At 33.9% G+C, this 16,697-nt stretch overlaps 1 protein-coding gene across 4 annotated transcripts in view; it reads left to right on the forward strand.

Moving 5' to 3' along the window:
• Positions 1–15,628, forward strand: part of PolD1 (DNA polymerase delta 1, catalytic subunit) — a 235,125-nt gene extending 219,497 nt beyond the window's left edge. For all 4 annotated transcript variants that reach the window (XM_090414807.1, XM_090414808.1, XM_090414806.1 and 1 more), the window contains 3 exons: positions 153–208; positions 10,548–10,645; positions 15,361–15,628. In XM_090414807.1, coding sequence (XP_090270933.1) covers positions 153–208; positions 10,548–10,645; positions 15,361–15,457 — 251 coding nt within the window. In that variant the 3' untranslated portion in view covers positions 15,458–15,628. The remainder of the gene's footprint in view (positions 1–152; positions 209–10,547; positions 10,646–15,360) is intronic.
• The last annotated feature ends 1,069 nt before the right edge of the window (positions 15,629–16,697 follow it).

Consider the following 16,697-nt stretch of genomic DNA (forward strand, 5'->3'; position numbering starts at 1 on the left):
ATGTTATTTGCAGTGAATTTATGAATTGATCATTTAAAGAATAATTTTGTTTTCCCCATTCCCCTGAGAATCCATGTTAATTCATATCAAATTCAGAAAAAGAAACTTTCAAATTGTTTGGTTTTTAATTTATTGTTATTTTTTTTCTCCAGTTAATGCTGTTTGTTCACATTGCAAAAATAGAGAACCAGAAATTTATCAGAATGAGGTAAGAGCTATTATCAGTTTGTTTTAATATTAGGATCTTAATATATTATTCATAATAATCAGTTATCATAATTAGTAAAATTGTTTGTAAGAAGCTATTAATAATGTTAAGCCAAATGATATTATCCTGTACCTCTCATTATAGGGTTCTTTTTAGGAATTGATGGTAGTGATTAATATTATCTTAGTCTCTCTGTCTTCGTACATATATAAATGTTTCACTTTTTGTCAGTCATGGATGTGATATGATCTAAGTAAATGAAATATGCAAAACTAAGACTAGTGTGGTATATATGACACCTCATGGCAAGTAGGTTGTACAGATGTGGCAGAGAAGTGGATGTGTATTTTATTGTCAACATTGGTATTCTAGGATATGATAAGATGTTGGCTGTTATTACTATTATTTTTTTATTTTATTTATTTTTGTTAAACATTATTCAAGTCCTGCTTGCCCTAGAAATATTTTTTTGAATTGGTCGTAGGGATAAGATGAAATTTATTGCCCACAAAAGGCTCATATCTTAATGAGCAAGTTTTAAAAAAAGAATCAAAGCTGGCTAACTTGAGGATGTGAATTGCAAACTAAAATTTTGCAGTTCTTATCCTCAGTAATATTTATATTTTACATATAAATGTTATTTTTAAAAAAATTTTTTTTAAACAAAACCCAGCCTTTCAAGATCTCTAGTTGCATATTCAGAAGAAAGTATTGCAGTTTACAAGAGGGTAACTAACAATGGCAACAAAGGTGGGGGGGGGGGTAGTTGTTGATTGAAAACTAAACAGCAGATTAGGAAACGTTGCAAACTTGCAGAAACCTACAAATTTTCTCAGAAATGTTCTGAGAAAATTTAAAGAAAAAAAGACAGAGCTAATAAGAACTAATCTTCTAGATTTATGTTTGAACATGGATTAGTCATATTTATGTCTTGTTTCATTACAAAGATATTCTGAAATTCATATGGAGTAAATAAATCACAAATAAGAAAAGAGTCACCGATTTTGTTATTAATGATTATCATAATCATCAAATTTCTGATATGTACCCTCAAGAGGTATACAGAATACTACATGAGAAATTTATATTATAACTAACTTCCCATAGATGATGTTCCTCTAAATTAGTCTTAACTCTCAGAACTCAGATATTGTCTGATCTTATATTTCAGTCTTCAAATGCATTTCTAACTATATCAGCCCACCTAGATATGTCTTCTTCTAGTTTTTTTCATGACATTCTAATCAAACATCTGTTTGCTAACTTTTCCTTTCCTATTCTGTTTACGTGATCATGCCACCTTTCTCTACTCACACATTTCTGAATATTATGTCAGGTTCCTTCCTGATATCTGCATTTTGAATGTAATGCTGTCATAGATGTTGTTCACTCACCTAATTTTTTGTTTTCAGATCTCTTATATTTGTGGTATCTAGTCTTTGATAAGTTTTTTACTCATAACCCATCTCTCAGATCCATAAGTTGAAATTGGTTTAAACGATGTCTTGTATATAGATACATTAGTGTTTTGACTAATTTCTCTCTTATGCTCTATAAATTTTGTTCTGTTCACTCCTACCATACCATCTTTATCATTACCTTTTTTTATATTTAATTTGCCATGTTCAAAAAAATGTGCCTAAATAGTTGAAATGTTTTACTTGTTCTATAGGTTCTTTGTTCAGGATAGAATTGATATTTTGTATGTTCCTCCTGTTTATTGTTGACTTTCATACCAAATTTGTTACAGCAGCTATTCAATTAAGTAATTCTGCTGATGCTGACTTGTAGCATATTTTTTTATTAAGAGTGTAACATCATTTGCAATAAAGTAAAGAGCTGTGTGATTAATCTCTCCAATTTTGATATTAGATTTAATGCTTTCTTTTATAAAGTGATCCATACAGATGATGAATAACAGTGAAAATAGTTTGTCTTGTCTTACATCTAATTCTACATCAGTCTTCCTGTATTTCAATTACAAGTGCCAATTTACAACTTAAACACAGACTGTATATTGGTCTGTATAATGTCGCACCTTGTCATATCCCTTTTCGACTCCATAAATTATACTTAAATACCGATACTTGTTCTGTTCCCATGTTTTCTGAATTATATGTCTTAAAGTGGAAATCTGATGATGACAGCCTCTGTTTGGCTTAAACCAGCTTATTCTTCTCAAGTTTCTCTTACACTTTTTTTTTAGCCTCTCAGATATGCTTGCATGAATTTTATCTAGAGCATTCAGTAGGAAAATTCCTCTTGTAATTATTACATTGTTTTATTTCCTTTTTTGTAGTGGGTACTATGACAGCTCTACTCCAGTGGATGTGGAATTTGACCTTCTGACCATTCAGCCGCTGTAAAATTTTTACACCTCCATAATTTGGGCATTTCTGTTTGAATATCATATATTCCACATGCCTTTCTATTCATCTATTCCACATTTCAGGATTTTGACTTTTTCTACCACTATTCTGTCACTTTTTCTTTTATTTAACAATCTTTCAAAGGAATTATTCCAAACATCTAAAATGTTTATCTTTTGTTTTCATGTCAGCTTTATCATCTCTGATTCCTTTTACAGTACTCTTTCCTCTGTTTCTAAGCTTTTCTATGGTTTTCTAGAACATTTTGCTGCCTTCCTGATATTTTTCTTCCTTACCTTACTCTCCGAAAACTTTTGATATGCTTTCTTTTTGCAATGACCGCTTCTTTAATTTGGTCTGATTTGTCTATTCTTGCAGGCAACTTCACCACATGCCTTTCAGGCTTGAATCGATTAGCACTTTTGCTATAGTATGCAATTTATTTTCCAAGTTTTGATTTTTTTTTTTTTTTTTTTTCCTCCCCTTCAAAATTCATTTTTTTTTTCTCTAATAATATTTGTCTGTTTGAATTCGCTTCTGAGAGCTGTTCGAATTTGATTTTTTTTTTTTTTTTTTTTTTTAAACTTTCTTAATATTTTCTTTTCAATATGATATTAATTTTTATCCTGCTCAAAAGTAAATGGTGATAACTTCCTATTTCAAATCCCCAGTATCTTCTTATCCAGAACCAGTGTGAAGATATTGCTATCAATAGTAACATCCTTAATGAAAGTTTTCTTATTTCTTCTGTCTTCTCTCATGAATTTGTGCACATTTTTATGTTGGAACATGGTTGTTAGTAATGACTCAGACCCGGACATAAATCTAGGAAGTACTTTCTATTATTATTGGCTTTGCGCTTTACTCCACATTTCCCCAAAACATTTCTGTATGTTTGGCATTAATTTCCTGCTCTGTTCAGATCTCAGACATTAACCAACTTAGCCTTTTTCTTTGTCAGTTGCCTTCACTAATGATTCAAATATTTCTCCACTTTTTTCATTGGTAGAACCTTCTGTTTGACTAAAGGCATAAATAAGTCTTTTCCTGTTCTCCCATTTGATATTCATAGGCACCACTTGAAATTACTGGCTATTCACTGTTATTATCTTTGTGTTGAATACTGTATTGAATATATATAACATCTTGTAATTATTTAGAAGAATCTCACCTGTTTTTGTCATGATACTACTCTAATTCTTCTGCCGGTTCCACTTCTTCATTTTGAATTCTGCTGATGTTGAGTGAGTTTGTTCCAATAATTGACTCTTCACTTTTCATCCTGGTTCTCTGATGAAAAGGGTGATGGGCATTGTTTAACTGGGTGATGTTTCATCTTGTTGTGCCGTTGTTGCTTTTGGTTTAAGCCAATACAGAACATAGTTTGAGGAGGAGCCATAATAGCGAATGACTCAATGCGTAGGTTATGCAGGATGAATGGTGTTGAGTTTATGGAGTGAGTTTGATGGACGAAAGGACTTATACAAGAAGGATGGTTTGCATCTGAGTGGATTTGGTGTTCAGAGACTGGAAAAACTGTTGTTGAAGGAAGTGAAAGTGGATGTTCAGAATCAGGAAAACTAGATCTTTGTGAGGGGGGGGGGGGGGGCTATGGAGTGGATATGTAGACATCAGTGAGGCAGTTGAGTGTAAGAATGTGTATAATATGCCTAAGTTAGTACCACTGGTAACAAGCAGGAATGGGATAGTTAGTATAAATCATCACGATAGCGGCGGGCATTAGGGGCTTTTGCACTTTATGTATACTAATACTAGGAGCAAGGAGAAGGAATTTTTGGCATTGGTTGGCTCATCCTGACCAAAGGTCATTGGCATTAGTGAGGCATGGCTAACAGAATATGATATAGTTAATGGAATAAAATGTGAAGGATAAAGTATTCAGAGAGGATAGAGAGAAGAGAAAAGAAAAGAGGAAGAAGTGTTATTGGTGATAGCTGATGAACTGCAACCAAAAAGAGTAGAAGTTCAACTGCAGGCCAGTGAAAATAGCACATTTGAGGCTATCTGGTTGGAGATTGAAGCCAACAGAACAAATTATGCAGTTGGATGCTTCTATGGACCAGGGGATGAAAAAGATGATGGAGATAGTATACATCGGCAAATAGACTCAAAGAGTGAAGGATAGGTAATTATTATGGGGGGGGGTTTCAAATATGGGAACGTAGATGGGAAGGAGAAGAAGACACATGGGACGAAGGAAATGGAATTTATGCAGTTACTAAGGGATAATTAACTGAAACAGCATGTGATGGAATATATTAGGAGTTTGAGAGGGGTAATCGAGTAATTGCACTGAGAATTTGTCTATAATGAATATGACAATGTTGCCACCTGTTGATGAAAGTGATCATATGGTAAATTAAAGATACTCAAAATTATATACTTGGCTTAATCCTTTATCCAAGTGTAAGCAAACAAGTTTGCGCCTGAACTATTTTCAGGACTGAAGTAACTTGTATAAAGAAGCTAATGACTTCACATCACTTGCCTTAGTATAGATACTATACTAAGTATAGTATCTATACTTAGTATAGATGCTATACTATGAGGGTGGTATGAAAAGTTCTCAGCCTTTACCATAAATGGCAACACTATCGGCAACTTTTTTCTAAGTTAGCACATCTGACATTATCATTCATGTGAAATTATAAGTCATTCTATCAAGTAGTTTCTTTTATACAGCTGCCTGAAGCAAAAGTATTGTCTGTATCCTTTGAAATGGATAAAATTGAGTATTGTGGAGTTATAAAATTCTTTGTAAAAGAAGGTTTAACACCAAAAGAAAATACATTCAAGTTCATAAAAGTTTATGGGCACTCTTCTCCTTCATTTTCGACAATTAAGAAATGGGCTGCTGAGTTTAAACGTGTGCGTACCAGCCTTGAAGATGATCCACGTGAAGGACGTCCAAAAAGTGTAACAACACCAGAAATCATTGATCAAGTGCACTATATGGTATTGGATGAACCTATATGGTATTGGAAATGGGCTGCTGAGTTTAAACGTGTGCGTACCAGCCTTGAAGTTGATCCACGTGAAGGATGTCCAAAAAGTGTAACAACACCAGAAATCATTGATCAAGTGCACTATATGGTATTGGATGACCGGCGAGTCAAAGTTCGTGAAATTGCTGAGACTATAGGCATTTCAAAAAGAATGTGTAGGATATATTTTGCATAAAGAATTGCATATGAAAAAACTCTGCGCAAGATGGGTGCCACGCTTGCTCACAGCAGATCAAATACGCATTCGCATGAAAATCTCTGAACAGTGCTTGGAACGTTTTAACAACAATAAAACTGATTTGTTTGCTTACACTTGGATAAAGGATTAAGCCAAGTATATAATTTCTTCATCATCATCATCACCAAATTCCTGACATGTATCCTCAAGGGGTGTACAGGATATGATAGTACTACATGAAAAATTTACATCATTACTAACTTCCTATCTACAATTTTCCTCCAAAATCAGTCTGTTACTTGTCACGACTCCAACATTATCAGATCTTATATTTCTATCGTCTAAGGCACTTTGTGCCGTATCAATTCACCTATATCTTGGTCTTCCTCTGGGTCGTTTTCCTGCCAACCTGGCAGAGAACACTTGTTTTGCTAATCTTTCCTCGTCCATTCTGTTTAAGTGACCATACCACCTGAGATTAGCTCTACTAACACATTTCTGGATGCTGACAATGTCAAGTTCTTTCCTAATATCCTTGTTTTTAATATGATATTGCCATTGATGCCATCTGTACACACCTCTAATCTTTCTCAGGACTCTCATATCTGTGGTCTCTAGTCTTTGGTCAAGTATTTTACTTCTGACCAATCTCTCAGATCCATAAGTTAATACTGGTTTGAACACTGTCTTGTATACAGCTAATTTAGTGTTCCGACTAATTTCTCTCTTATTCCATATGAATTTATTTAATTGAATGCCTACCATACCAGCTTTGTTGACTCTGTTGTCTATTTCCATATTTAATTTACCATCTTCACTAAAAATCATGCCTAACTAGCTGAAATGTTTTACTTGTTCCACAGGTTCCCTGTTCACAACACAGTTGACATTTTCAACAATTCTACCTATTTTTATTGTCTTTGTCTTTTTAATGCTGACCTTTATACCATATCTGTTACAACAGTTATTCAATTTAGTCAGAGAATCTTGCAGACTTGTAGCGGATTTATTTAGAAGTATAACATCGTCCGCAAAAAGCAAAGAGCTAATACTAAAATCTCCAATTTTGATATCAAGTTTAATACCACTTTCCTTCATAATGTGATCCATATAGTTAATGAATAGCCGAGGGGATAATGTACATCCTTGTTTCACACAGATTTAACATTAAACCATCTTCCTGTACTTCCTTCAATTCTAACTGCTGACTTACAACTCAAATAAAGACTAAGTATTGCTTGATATAATGCCCCATTGACACCATATAACTGCAGCGTATTGAATAGCTTCTCTCTTGGCACCTTGTCATATGCATTTCCCAGATCAACAAAACTTACATACAGATCTTTGTTATATTCCCATGCTTTCTCGACTATTTGTCGTAAAGTGAAGATCTGATCCTGACAGCCTCTATTTGGCCTGAATCCAGCTTGTTCTTCACCAAGAACAAGCTGGATTCAGGCTTCACCTTTTCTTCCACAATTCTTCTCAACCGTTTCTCAAGTATACTTGCATAGATCTTGCCAGGAACAATCAGTAGGAAAATACCTCTGTAATTCTCACATTCAGTTTTATTTTCCTTTTTATATATGGGTACTATGAGAGCTCTACTCCAATCATCGGGAATTCGTCCCTCTGTCTAGGCTTTCTGAACTATGCAGTGCAGCCACTGTAAGACTTTTATACCACCATACTTCAGCATTTCTGGTCGAATATCATCTACTCCTGCTGCTTTTCCAATTTCAAGCCTTTGATGGCTTTTTCTACTTCAGGTATGGATATGCATTCCTGTATGCCTGTTGAGTGTTTTTTACCACTGTGCTATCACTGCTTGTTTCATTTAGCAATTTTTCAAAGTAATTACTCCATACTTCAAGGATATCTTTTTCTCCTGTTTTCATGTCACCTTTATCATCTCTATCTCCTTTTACAGCACTCTTTCTGCCATTTCTAAGCTTCTTCAACAACCTCCAGAATATCTTACCATCTTCTTGATATTTATTTTCTATGTTCTTGCCAAAGTCCTCCCATGACTTTTGTTTAGCTAGTTTTACATGGTGTTTAGCTTTCTTATATTCGTCTCTGTATTCTCTAAGAGCACAAGCTGACTTATTTGCCAGGATATTTTGTATGCTTTCTTCTTTTCCTTCACTGCCTCGTTAACTTCCTGTGTCCACCATGGAGTTCTGATTTTTGTATCCTTGCAGACAACCTCACCACATGCCTCCCTGGCTGAATCAATCAGGGTTTCCTTCAAGACTAGCCACTGAATCTCCAAGGTTTGATTCCTGTTCTCAAACTCTTTCATTTTTTCTTCAATAATCTTTGTGTATTTTAGTCTACAGTTCACATCTGAGAGCTGCTCAAGTTTTATTCGCTTTAAAACTTTCTTACATGTTATTCTTTTTAATATAATTTTTCCTATTTAATTTCTTGGTATGTTTAATTTATAATATAACCAAGTGGGAAAATAATCATATGGTCTTGACTTGGAAGGCTAAATGTGTGGAATTTTCTGTTAATTATGGGGTATGTGGAATTACAGGGCTAGGAAGGCTTAAGGAATTGCTTGGATCGGTGTTATGGAATGTAAAACTGCAAGTGCTGGATGTTGATAGTGCATGGGAAGTGGTAAAGGAGTGTTTGATGGAAGCAATAGCAGACTGCATACCTAGAGACAGGAGAGTAAATCAAGTGGGAGTTAAATGGATGAATATCATCATTAAACTGGAGCTGCAAAAAAAAAAAAAAAAAAAAAAAAAAAAAAAAAAAAAAAGCAATAATTATGGAAATAATTTAAGGAGAAAGGTAACATGCAGGCACATGAACAGTACAAGGCACAGGCCAGAAGGATACCTAGTGTGGTAAGAAAGGTAAAAACAGATTATGAAAGGAAGTTAGCAAGGTGGACTAAAGAGAATCCTAACAGTTCTTTCGATATGCTGCAAGTGAAAGAAAGAATGTATATGGCAGAATGATTTTTAATGGATGCCGATGGTAAGGAGGTAACTGAATCAGTCGAGATAATAGAATTACTAATGAACACTTTGGAAGAGTATATCATCCAGGTGGTGATATTGCAGGAACAAAAGAGCCAAAGGCTTATACAGGAACTGAGGTAAATGAAATGGAGGCGCATAGCATATTAGAGAACCTTAATGTGAATACAGCTGTGGGATTAGATAGTATACCAGCTCAAGTTTTATGTGAAGCAGCAAGGGAATTGTCAGTATTGTTTAATCTAAGTCTCAGCTCTGGGTTAGTCCCAAGGGGATGGAAAGAGAGGAAAATAGTTACACTGCATAAAGGAGGCTCCAAGACTGATGTAGCAAATTACCGACTGATCAGCATATCAAGAGTTGTCAAAGTATTCAAGAATTTAGTCAAGAGCAAAAGACAGGAATGGATAGGTAGAAGTGGGATACTGTATGTAGGGGCAGCAGAGGCAGGGAGACAGCATGGTTTTGTGAAGGGTTGGTCATGCCTCAGTAACTTGCTCACATTCTATAATACAATGACAGCTGAGTTGGATAAAGGTAATGTTTTAAATGGGTTTACAGTGATACTGCAGCACAGGATATAGGGTTGATGAGATGGATTGGAAGGTGGTTGATGCAGAGATATCAGAGAGTAATTTATTCAGGAGTAGAATTCAAAAGAAGACCTGTGACTATTGACATGCCACAGGGTTCTGTTCAATTTGTTTTATTTATTCATTAACAATATAGGAAAGGATCTAAGAGGAACTGTTTAGTTATTTGTTGATGATGCAAAGTTAGGTAGAGCAATAGTTAATACAGATGTTAAAATTTTGCAAGATGATATGGATAGATTGGCAGACTGAGCAAAGGTGAATGGATGTCAGTTTAATGTGGCAAAGTGTAAGATTATGCTTTTTTGGAGTAAAAAGATTACCAGCTATATACCACATTGGTGGACCTGTACTCCAGGAAATTGATGAAGCCAGATACTTGGGAGTGTTAGTGGACAGGGTGCTAAAGTTTAGGGGGCCACTTAGCAAAAGTGGCTAAAGCAGCTCCTCGGATCACTCGATTACTGAAGATACTTTGATGAGCAGAGACAAGCAGGTTATTGTTCCTCTTTATCAAGCCTTGATAAGATCTTCATGTTGACTACTGTGTGCAGATCTGGGCTCCTGGGTTTCTTGGCAATGAGGAGGTGTAGAGGATCCAGAGGTGAGTGACCAAGATGGTAGCAGATCTATGGAATGAACCTTATGAGAACAGGTTTAAGATTTGTGGGTTACAGAAATTGGTTGATATGCAGGAAAAGGGTATGATTGAGACAGACAAATTACTGAAGGTTTTTTACAAGATTAATTCAGGGGAAATTTTTTAGAACAGGTGGGAGAACTAAGAGCTATCCATGGAAACTGAGTACGAGTGTAGTTAGCAAGGGTTTTAAAACTTTTAGGTTTTTTGCTTGGAGAGTATGAATGAATGGAATAGGTTGCCAGTCTGTTGTGGATGCCATGACAGTGAATGAGTTCAAAGCAAAGTATGATGGATACTGCGCAAATGGTGGATAGTTCTTGACATGATGTTTAGGGCCTCCCTCGATGAGTCTAAGGATGCCTTGAAGTTACCCGTAATAATAATAATATATCACTGTATTTTTTAATGCTACTTGATAGGAGCAAAAGTTATTATCAGTGAACTATAAATTTATTATTTGAGTAAAACAAATTGCTTAAACCAGTTAAAATTTTTATTAAGTGTAGATTAAATTTCTGTTATATTTTCCAGATAAATTATTTAAATTCTTTAGAGGAAAAGTTTGCTCGTTTATGGACTCAGTGCCAGAGGTGTCAAGGTAGTTTACATGAAGAAGTTCTCTGTACTAGGTAAGATTTATTTCTTCTCTTCTTTGTGCCTTATCCCATGTATTTGGGGTCAGCCTTTTTACATTATGCAACTTTATGCACGCGATCCCAACTGACTTTGTAGCAGTGCCTGATGTTGGGGGAAAGGTATTTTTGCCTGTTCTGAGGGATGAAAAACCCTCCTTCTGTATGAGACCAGATGAAGGTTCTCCATGTCTTGGACAGGAATCAAACCCAAGTCTTTCCAACTAAAGGGCTTTGTCAATACTGACTGAGCTACAGAGGCTTTACTAGGTAAGATTTATTTATTTTATTATGATATTATTATCGTTTTCTTTTAATTTTTTTGTTGTTGTTTTATATGATTAGTTTTTAACTGGATAATGCAGTAAAACTTGAACCAGAAACAGTTATCACTTTCAAATGAAGTCTCATAACATTTATGTGTTTTAATGATGTATTTATCTACATGTCAAGTAGATCCTGTTTCCTAGAATTTTTAACATTTGTGAAGAGAGTGCTAGAAATGAAAATGATAAAAAAGGGTGGGGGGGGGGACAATTATTTCAGGCATTGCTTCCGTACTTCATGATATGTAGCAACCACTATAATTATATTATTTTAAATTAATCTCAGTCTCTTGTTTATTATTAATTATGTGTTGGTATCCCTCTTGGACTGTGCAATCAAAAATTATCATATGAACTCTCTGATGGAAATCCAAAGTATCAACAGAACTAATACATATTTCTTTTTTTTTTTTTTTTTTTTTTTTTTTTCTGTAGAAATTATAGTTCACTATTCGAGAACAGAAAGAGTTTTGTTATTCCAAAGTTTGGATCACACTGTTGCAAACAAATGTATCAAAAGTACTAACAGGTAGCATCAGTCTTAACATCATAGTATTCTCAACCTTTCATGCAGCACTTGCCATATAACTAGTAACCATCATATTAGACATATTTCCCTTTTTTTTTTTTCCCTCAGAGAAGGTTTTTTGTGATATGGTTGAAACTAAAGTCTATATCAAAAATTTCATTTAATTTACAAAGTTAATTTTTATACTGTGAGTAGCATGAAATACAAATGCATTGTCAGTTTTTTAAATATCTATGACTAAACAAAATATGCTAATTTTAATTATTGTTTCTGATGACCAATTTGTGAACTAAACTGAACCAGATGATCATGAGACTATATAACTAGAAATACTTATAGTTAATTGAAGGCTGGATATATTTGTTTCTGATGACCAATTTGTGAACTAAACTGAACCAGATGATCATAAGACTAGATAACTAGAAATACTTATAGTTAATTGAAGGCTGGATATATTGTTATTTATACTATTTATTGCATTTCTTGCAAAGCTGGTATGGTGGGAAATCAATTGAATAAATTCATATGGAATAAGAGAGAAATTAGTCGGAACACTAAATTAGCTGTATACAAGACAGTGTTCAAACCAGTTTTAACTTATGGATCCGAGAGCTGGGTCAGAAGTAAAACACTTGACCAAAGACTAGAGACCACAGATATGAGAGTCCTGAGAAAGATTATAGGCATGAACAGATGGCATCAATGGCAGTATCATATTAAAAACGAGGATATTAGGAAAGAACTTGGCATTGTCAGCATCCAGGAATGCGTTAGCAGAGCTAACTCAGGTGGTATGGTCACTTAAACAGAATGGGCGAGGAAAGATTAGCAAAACAAGTGTTCTCTGCCAGGTTGGCAGCAATACGACCCAGAGGAAGACCAAGATATAGGTGGATTGATACGGTACAAAGTGCCTTAGACGATAGAAATATAAGATCTGATAATGTTGGAGTGATGACAAGTAACAGGCTGATTTGGAGGAAAATTGTAGATAGGAAATTAATAATGATGTAATTTTTTTTTTTTCATGTAGTACTATCATATCCTGTACACCCCTTGAGGGTACATGGCAGGAATTTGATGATGATGATGTAAGAATTCCGGGTAGTATATGTATGCATCTCCCCTTCATACTTTATTTTATTTTATCTTTTTCCTTAGCCCCAAGTAAGAATTCTGGGGATTAATATCACTGTTTGAGAGGATGCATAAAACAAGAACCGTTAAATTCACTCTTCAGGTAAAACTTGTAAAAGATATGGAATGTAGATAACATTAAATGCTATACTTTCTTTCAATAGCAGTATTAAATGAATTGAAGTGTGTGTTTCTAATAGACACTGCTATCAGAAATTGATTTTAAACAGTGTCTATTAAAAACACACACTTCATGTGTGTTTCTAATAGACACTGCTATCAGATAACAACACTTTAATTAACAGATAAATATTCAGTTGTCTGTATTTCTGTCATTTTCCTGCGAGCTTTTGTGATTTCTGTGGCAGTGGTGGTATTCAAAAAGTGACATTGAGTAGTAGTTATTTTATAAAAATCCACTGAGGGCATTTTAAATTATACGCATACAGAAATTATTATTATTACGTGACACCTGGAGGTGTCACGTAATAATTTGTGAACCAGAGAGTCCAAAGGCTCATCGAGGGAAGCACCTACTCTATAACTCTGTCTCCACCACAACTACCATCATCATTTACATCAATGCCATCTACTGCCCACCACTAGTATTTTCACAATCACAAACATCCATGCCTATGGCAGGATTCGAACCTGCAGCCTTTTGGCTTGAGAGCAGATATGCTAACAACTCAGCCAATCAGGCCAGCAAAACACCTTTTGTAAGGGGGTGGGATTCCAACCCACGCCTCTGAAGAGATGTGCCCTAAACCAATGCCTTAGACCGCTCGGCCACCCTACCTCAAATAATTGAAACAAGTAAAACTTATATAGTTTAGTATGCTTTTTAGTATCTAGGCAATCTGTATGATAATTTATAGGTTACATTAAATCAAAATATAGTAGAATAACATGTTTAAAATGTAACTGTAACGATAAAGTATGTGATTCATATGACTTTACTGATAATGAGTTGGGACTAAAATCCAGAATGTTATTAGAGTTCAGTGGTTATTAATAAATGGGGGGGAAAAATAACAGTAATGTTGGATGCTTAACAGAACCATTTCACAAAATTGGTAAAAGCCCACTGATATCTGTTTGAACTGACTGAGCTGTGCTTCCCAGCTCTCTTTGTGAAGTCTCTCCATTTAGAAATGGCTTGTGAAGGACTTTGGCTTCATTCCATTGAATTCTGTCTGTCAGAGAAGATAGCATGCTTAGCAAGACCAGACTTATCAAATTCAGCTGTTAGGTATTCCATATCTTGGTATTCCATGTTAACAGACTATCTTCCAGTTTGTCCAAAGGATGTGAGGCCATAAGTACAAAGGTTCTGATAAACTCCAGGATAATGGATTCTCTTATATTTAGTAGAATGCAGCAAGGAACCTATGAACTAGAGCACGAAAGAGAATGTGTAACTATTGCCTCAAGCTTTCTCATTTTTGGGAAATGATTCTACTAAAAACCCAACTTTACTGTTATTATTATTATTTAAATTTATTAATAACTATTAAAATGTAACTATTAAAACACAAATCACTTCATATACCATACTGTTATATGTACATTTTAAACATTCTGCGTCACTTTATGTTGATTTAATATAACCTATCAATCATAGCACACAGAAATGACTAAATGCTGGTTGATACTTACGCATGTGCTTTTTATCTGTTTCACTTACTTTGGTAAGTCTGTATCTTTCATGTCATTAATAGAATTCATGCAGAAATAGCACATTTTTTATATGTCTACCCATTTTTCTCATGTACTTTGGATATATAATTTTTGTCTAGTTTTGCTGCTATAAATGACCCAGTTGAAACTAAAATTGAAATGATGTGACAGATTTTAGTAGGCATTTTCAGAACCAAATTTCATTCAGCCATTTCAGATTCAACCAATATTAAATATCCTCTGTTTAGGATGTACTCTAGAACATGTGGACATATTCTAATATAAATCTTAAATTCCAATTTTATTAAATTCCACCTAGCCAGAAAAGAGTTATTGTTGTAAATAATTGCAAATGCACTGGAGAGAAAAAAATTGTTATTAATATTTAAGAATGTCTAAACACAGCTAATCTAAGGTAGTATGATTAGCTGTGTTTAGACTATCACATGACTTTACATTTTTATGATCACCTCGTAAATAGAATCGGTGATAAAGGTTTAGAAACATAAGCCCTCAAATAAAAAATAATGGTGAAAATATTTAGGGGAAGATCTGGATCTGAATTAAAAGTTCCTTAGAAGGTAGAAATGGAAGGGCTGATCACAGACTTATTTTATTTTATTTTTATTTTTTTTGTGTGAGAATTGTTGGCACTGAACTTACAAAATGTAATTTTTTTACACCTACCAAAGGGTGTAAATATGTAGCACATTGCTACATTAAAAATAAAATTAATAATTTTTTATTTTATTTTTTGTGAGATTTATTTTATTACCTAATAGCATATTATTCGTGCTCATGACAGGATGTGAACCCGCAGCCTGTTGCTTGGAGAGTATATATACTATGCTATCCACTCATCCAGCGATTCTGCCATGTCCTGGATATCCTTTTAAGATGCACACTAACAATTGATATTAATCTGATAAATGCAATATATACGAAATGCATATAGATGTATATTGTAGTTTTACAAACATTTTTTTAAGAAGGGGATCTAATTATTCTTTCTTAATGTAAAATTCTTAAACATTTTTCAGTCGTGATTGTCCAATTTTCTACATGAGAAAAAAAGTTCAAAAGGACTTAGCAGATGAAGAGAAAATAATTAAAAGATTTGGATGTCCTGTTTGGTAAAGAAATCAGTTCATGAAAAAGGTCTGGTTTATGTGCATTTGTATGAGAAGGAGCTTACTGTATATAAAAGTTTTATTTTCAAGATTGTTATGAATAATTTTAATTTTTAGAACTATCGTAATGACATGAACTTTAAATCTTAAAATATAAATTGTAATTAATAATCACTCGGTAGTGTCATTGTAAATAAAGAACATTGTTTTAATAGTTTCAGTATTATTAATTTGCTCATGGGTGGTCATGAAGTTTTGAATTTGCAGAGAGTGCTTTGTTTTACATTAAATAGAATCTTATTTTTTAATATCACTCTACCCACAAGAGACCTTCAAATGTAATATTTCTTAAAATATTGATCTAATACTACATGCTTATTTTGGAGATAGTGCACAGAGATATCAAAACATGGGAAACAATAAAAAAAAACTTATTTTTTTAACTACTGATTTGAATTTCGGAAGATTTATTGAATTGCTGCCCAAAATTTGCAAAAATTGTTTTCTTTTTAATAGAATGAAAGGCAAAGGCAAAAATGTACTTAACATTTTTTTCATAGAACATTTTTTAAAAGAACAAATTTTCTGATACTAAAGTTTCATGTCACTCCTAATATATGTCAGATAATACAAAAATAGCAGAGCTTAGTAAGTGATGGAGCTATCCTGTATCACTGACCCAGAGTCTAAGTTAAAAGACTAATAAAATTTTAATTAATGCTGAAGAGCAATTTTAAAAGACATACCTAGTTGTATATTTTTGGACGATACAACTAGACTAGGTATGTCTGTATTTTGGTTCCAAATGCAAAGTATTTGGAGCCAAACTCAATTAAATCGAGAACATGTGGTGAGAGAATGGTGTTGATAATGATATGTAAATAAGACCAGTAAACAAGGAAACTAACGAATAAGTGGATTAGAAATTTTGAAAAGGAAAGTTCTAAAAAAAATTAAAACCAAGAATTAAAGATCAAAAAGAGCAGAAACTAGTGAAATATATACAGGACCAGCAGCTAGTGCTGGCTGTTTTGTGAGAATCGTCATCAGATGATGAACAGCACAAAACTGATTATGAACTGTGCGTGATTAAGAGTATTAAGAGAAGTTTGGTTGTTTTGAGAGTAGTGGGGAGTTAGAGATTAATTGAGAGTGAGTTATTTTGTTTAATTGCCATGAGGGCAAAATTAGATAGGGTCTTTTTTGTGTTAATAGTATCCCAATTTGTTCTTATCACTGGAGATTCG

The sequence above is a fragment of the Typopeltis vanoorti genome, chromosome 25 (assembly GCF_054136105.1).
Source record: "Typopeltis vanoorti isolate ZY-2024b chromosome 25, IOZ_Tvanoo_1.0, whole genome shotgun sequence".
Classification (NCBI taxonomy): domain Eukaryota; kingdom Metazoa; phylum Arthropoda; class Arachnida; order Uropygi; family Thelyphonidae; genus Typopeltis; species Typopeltis vanoorti.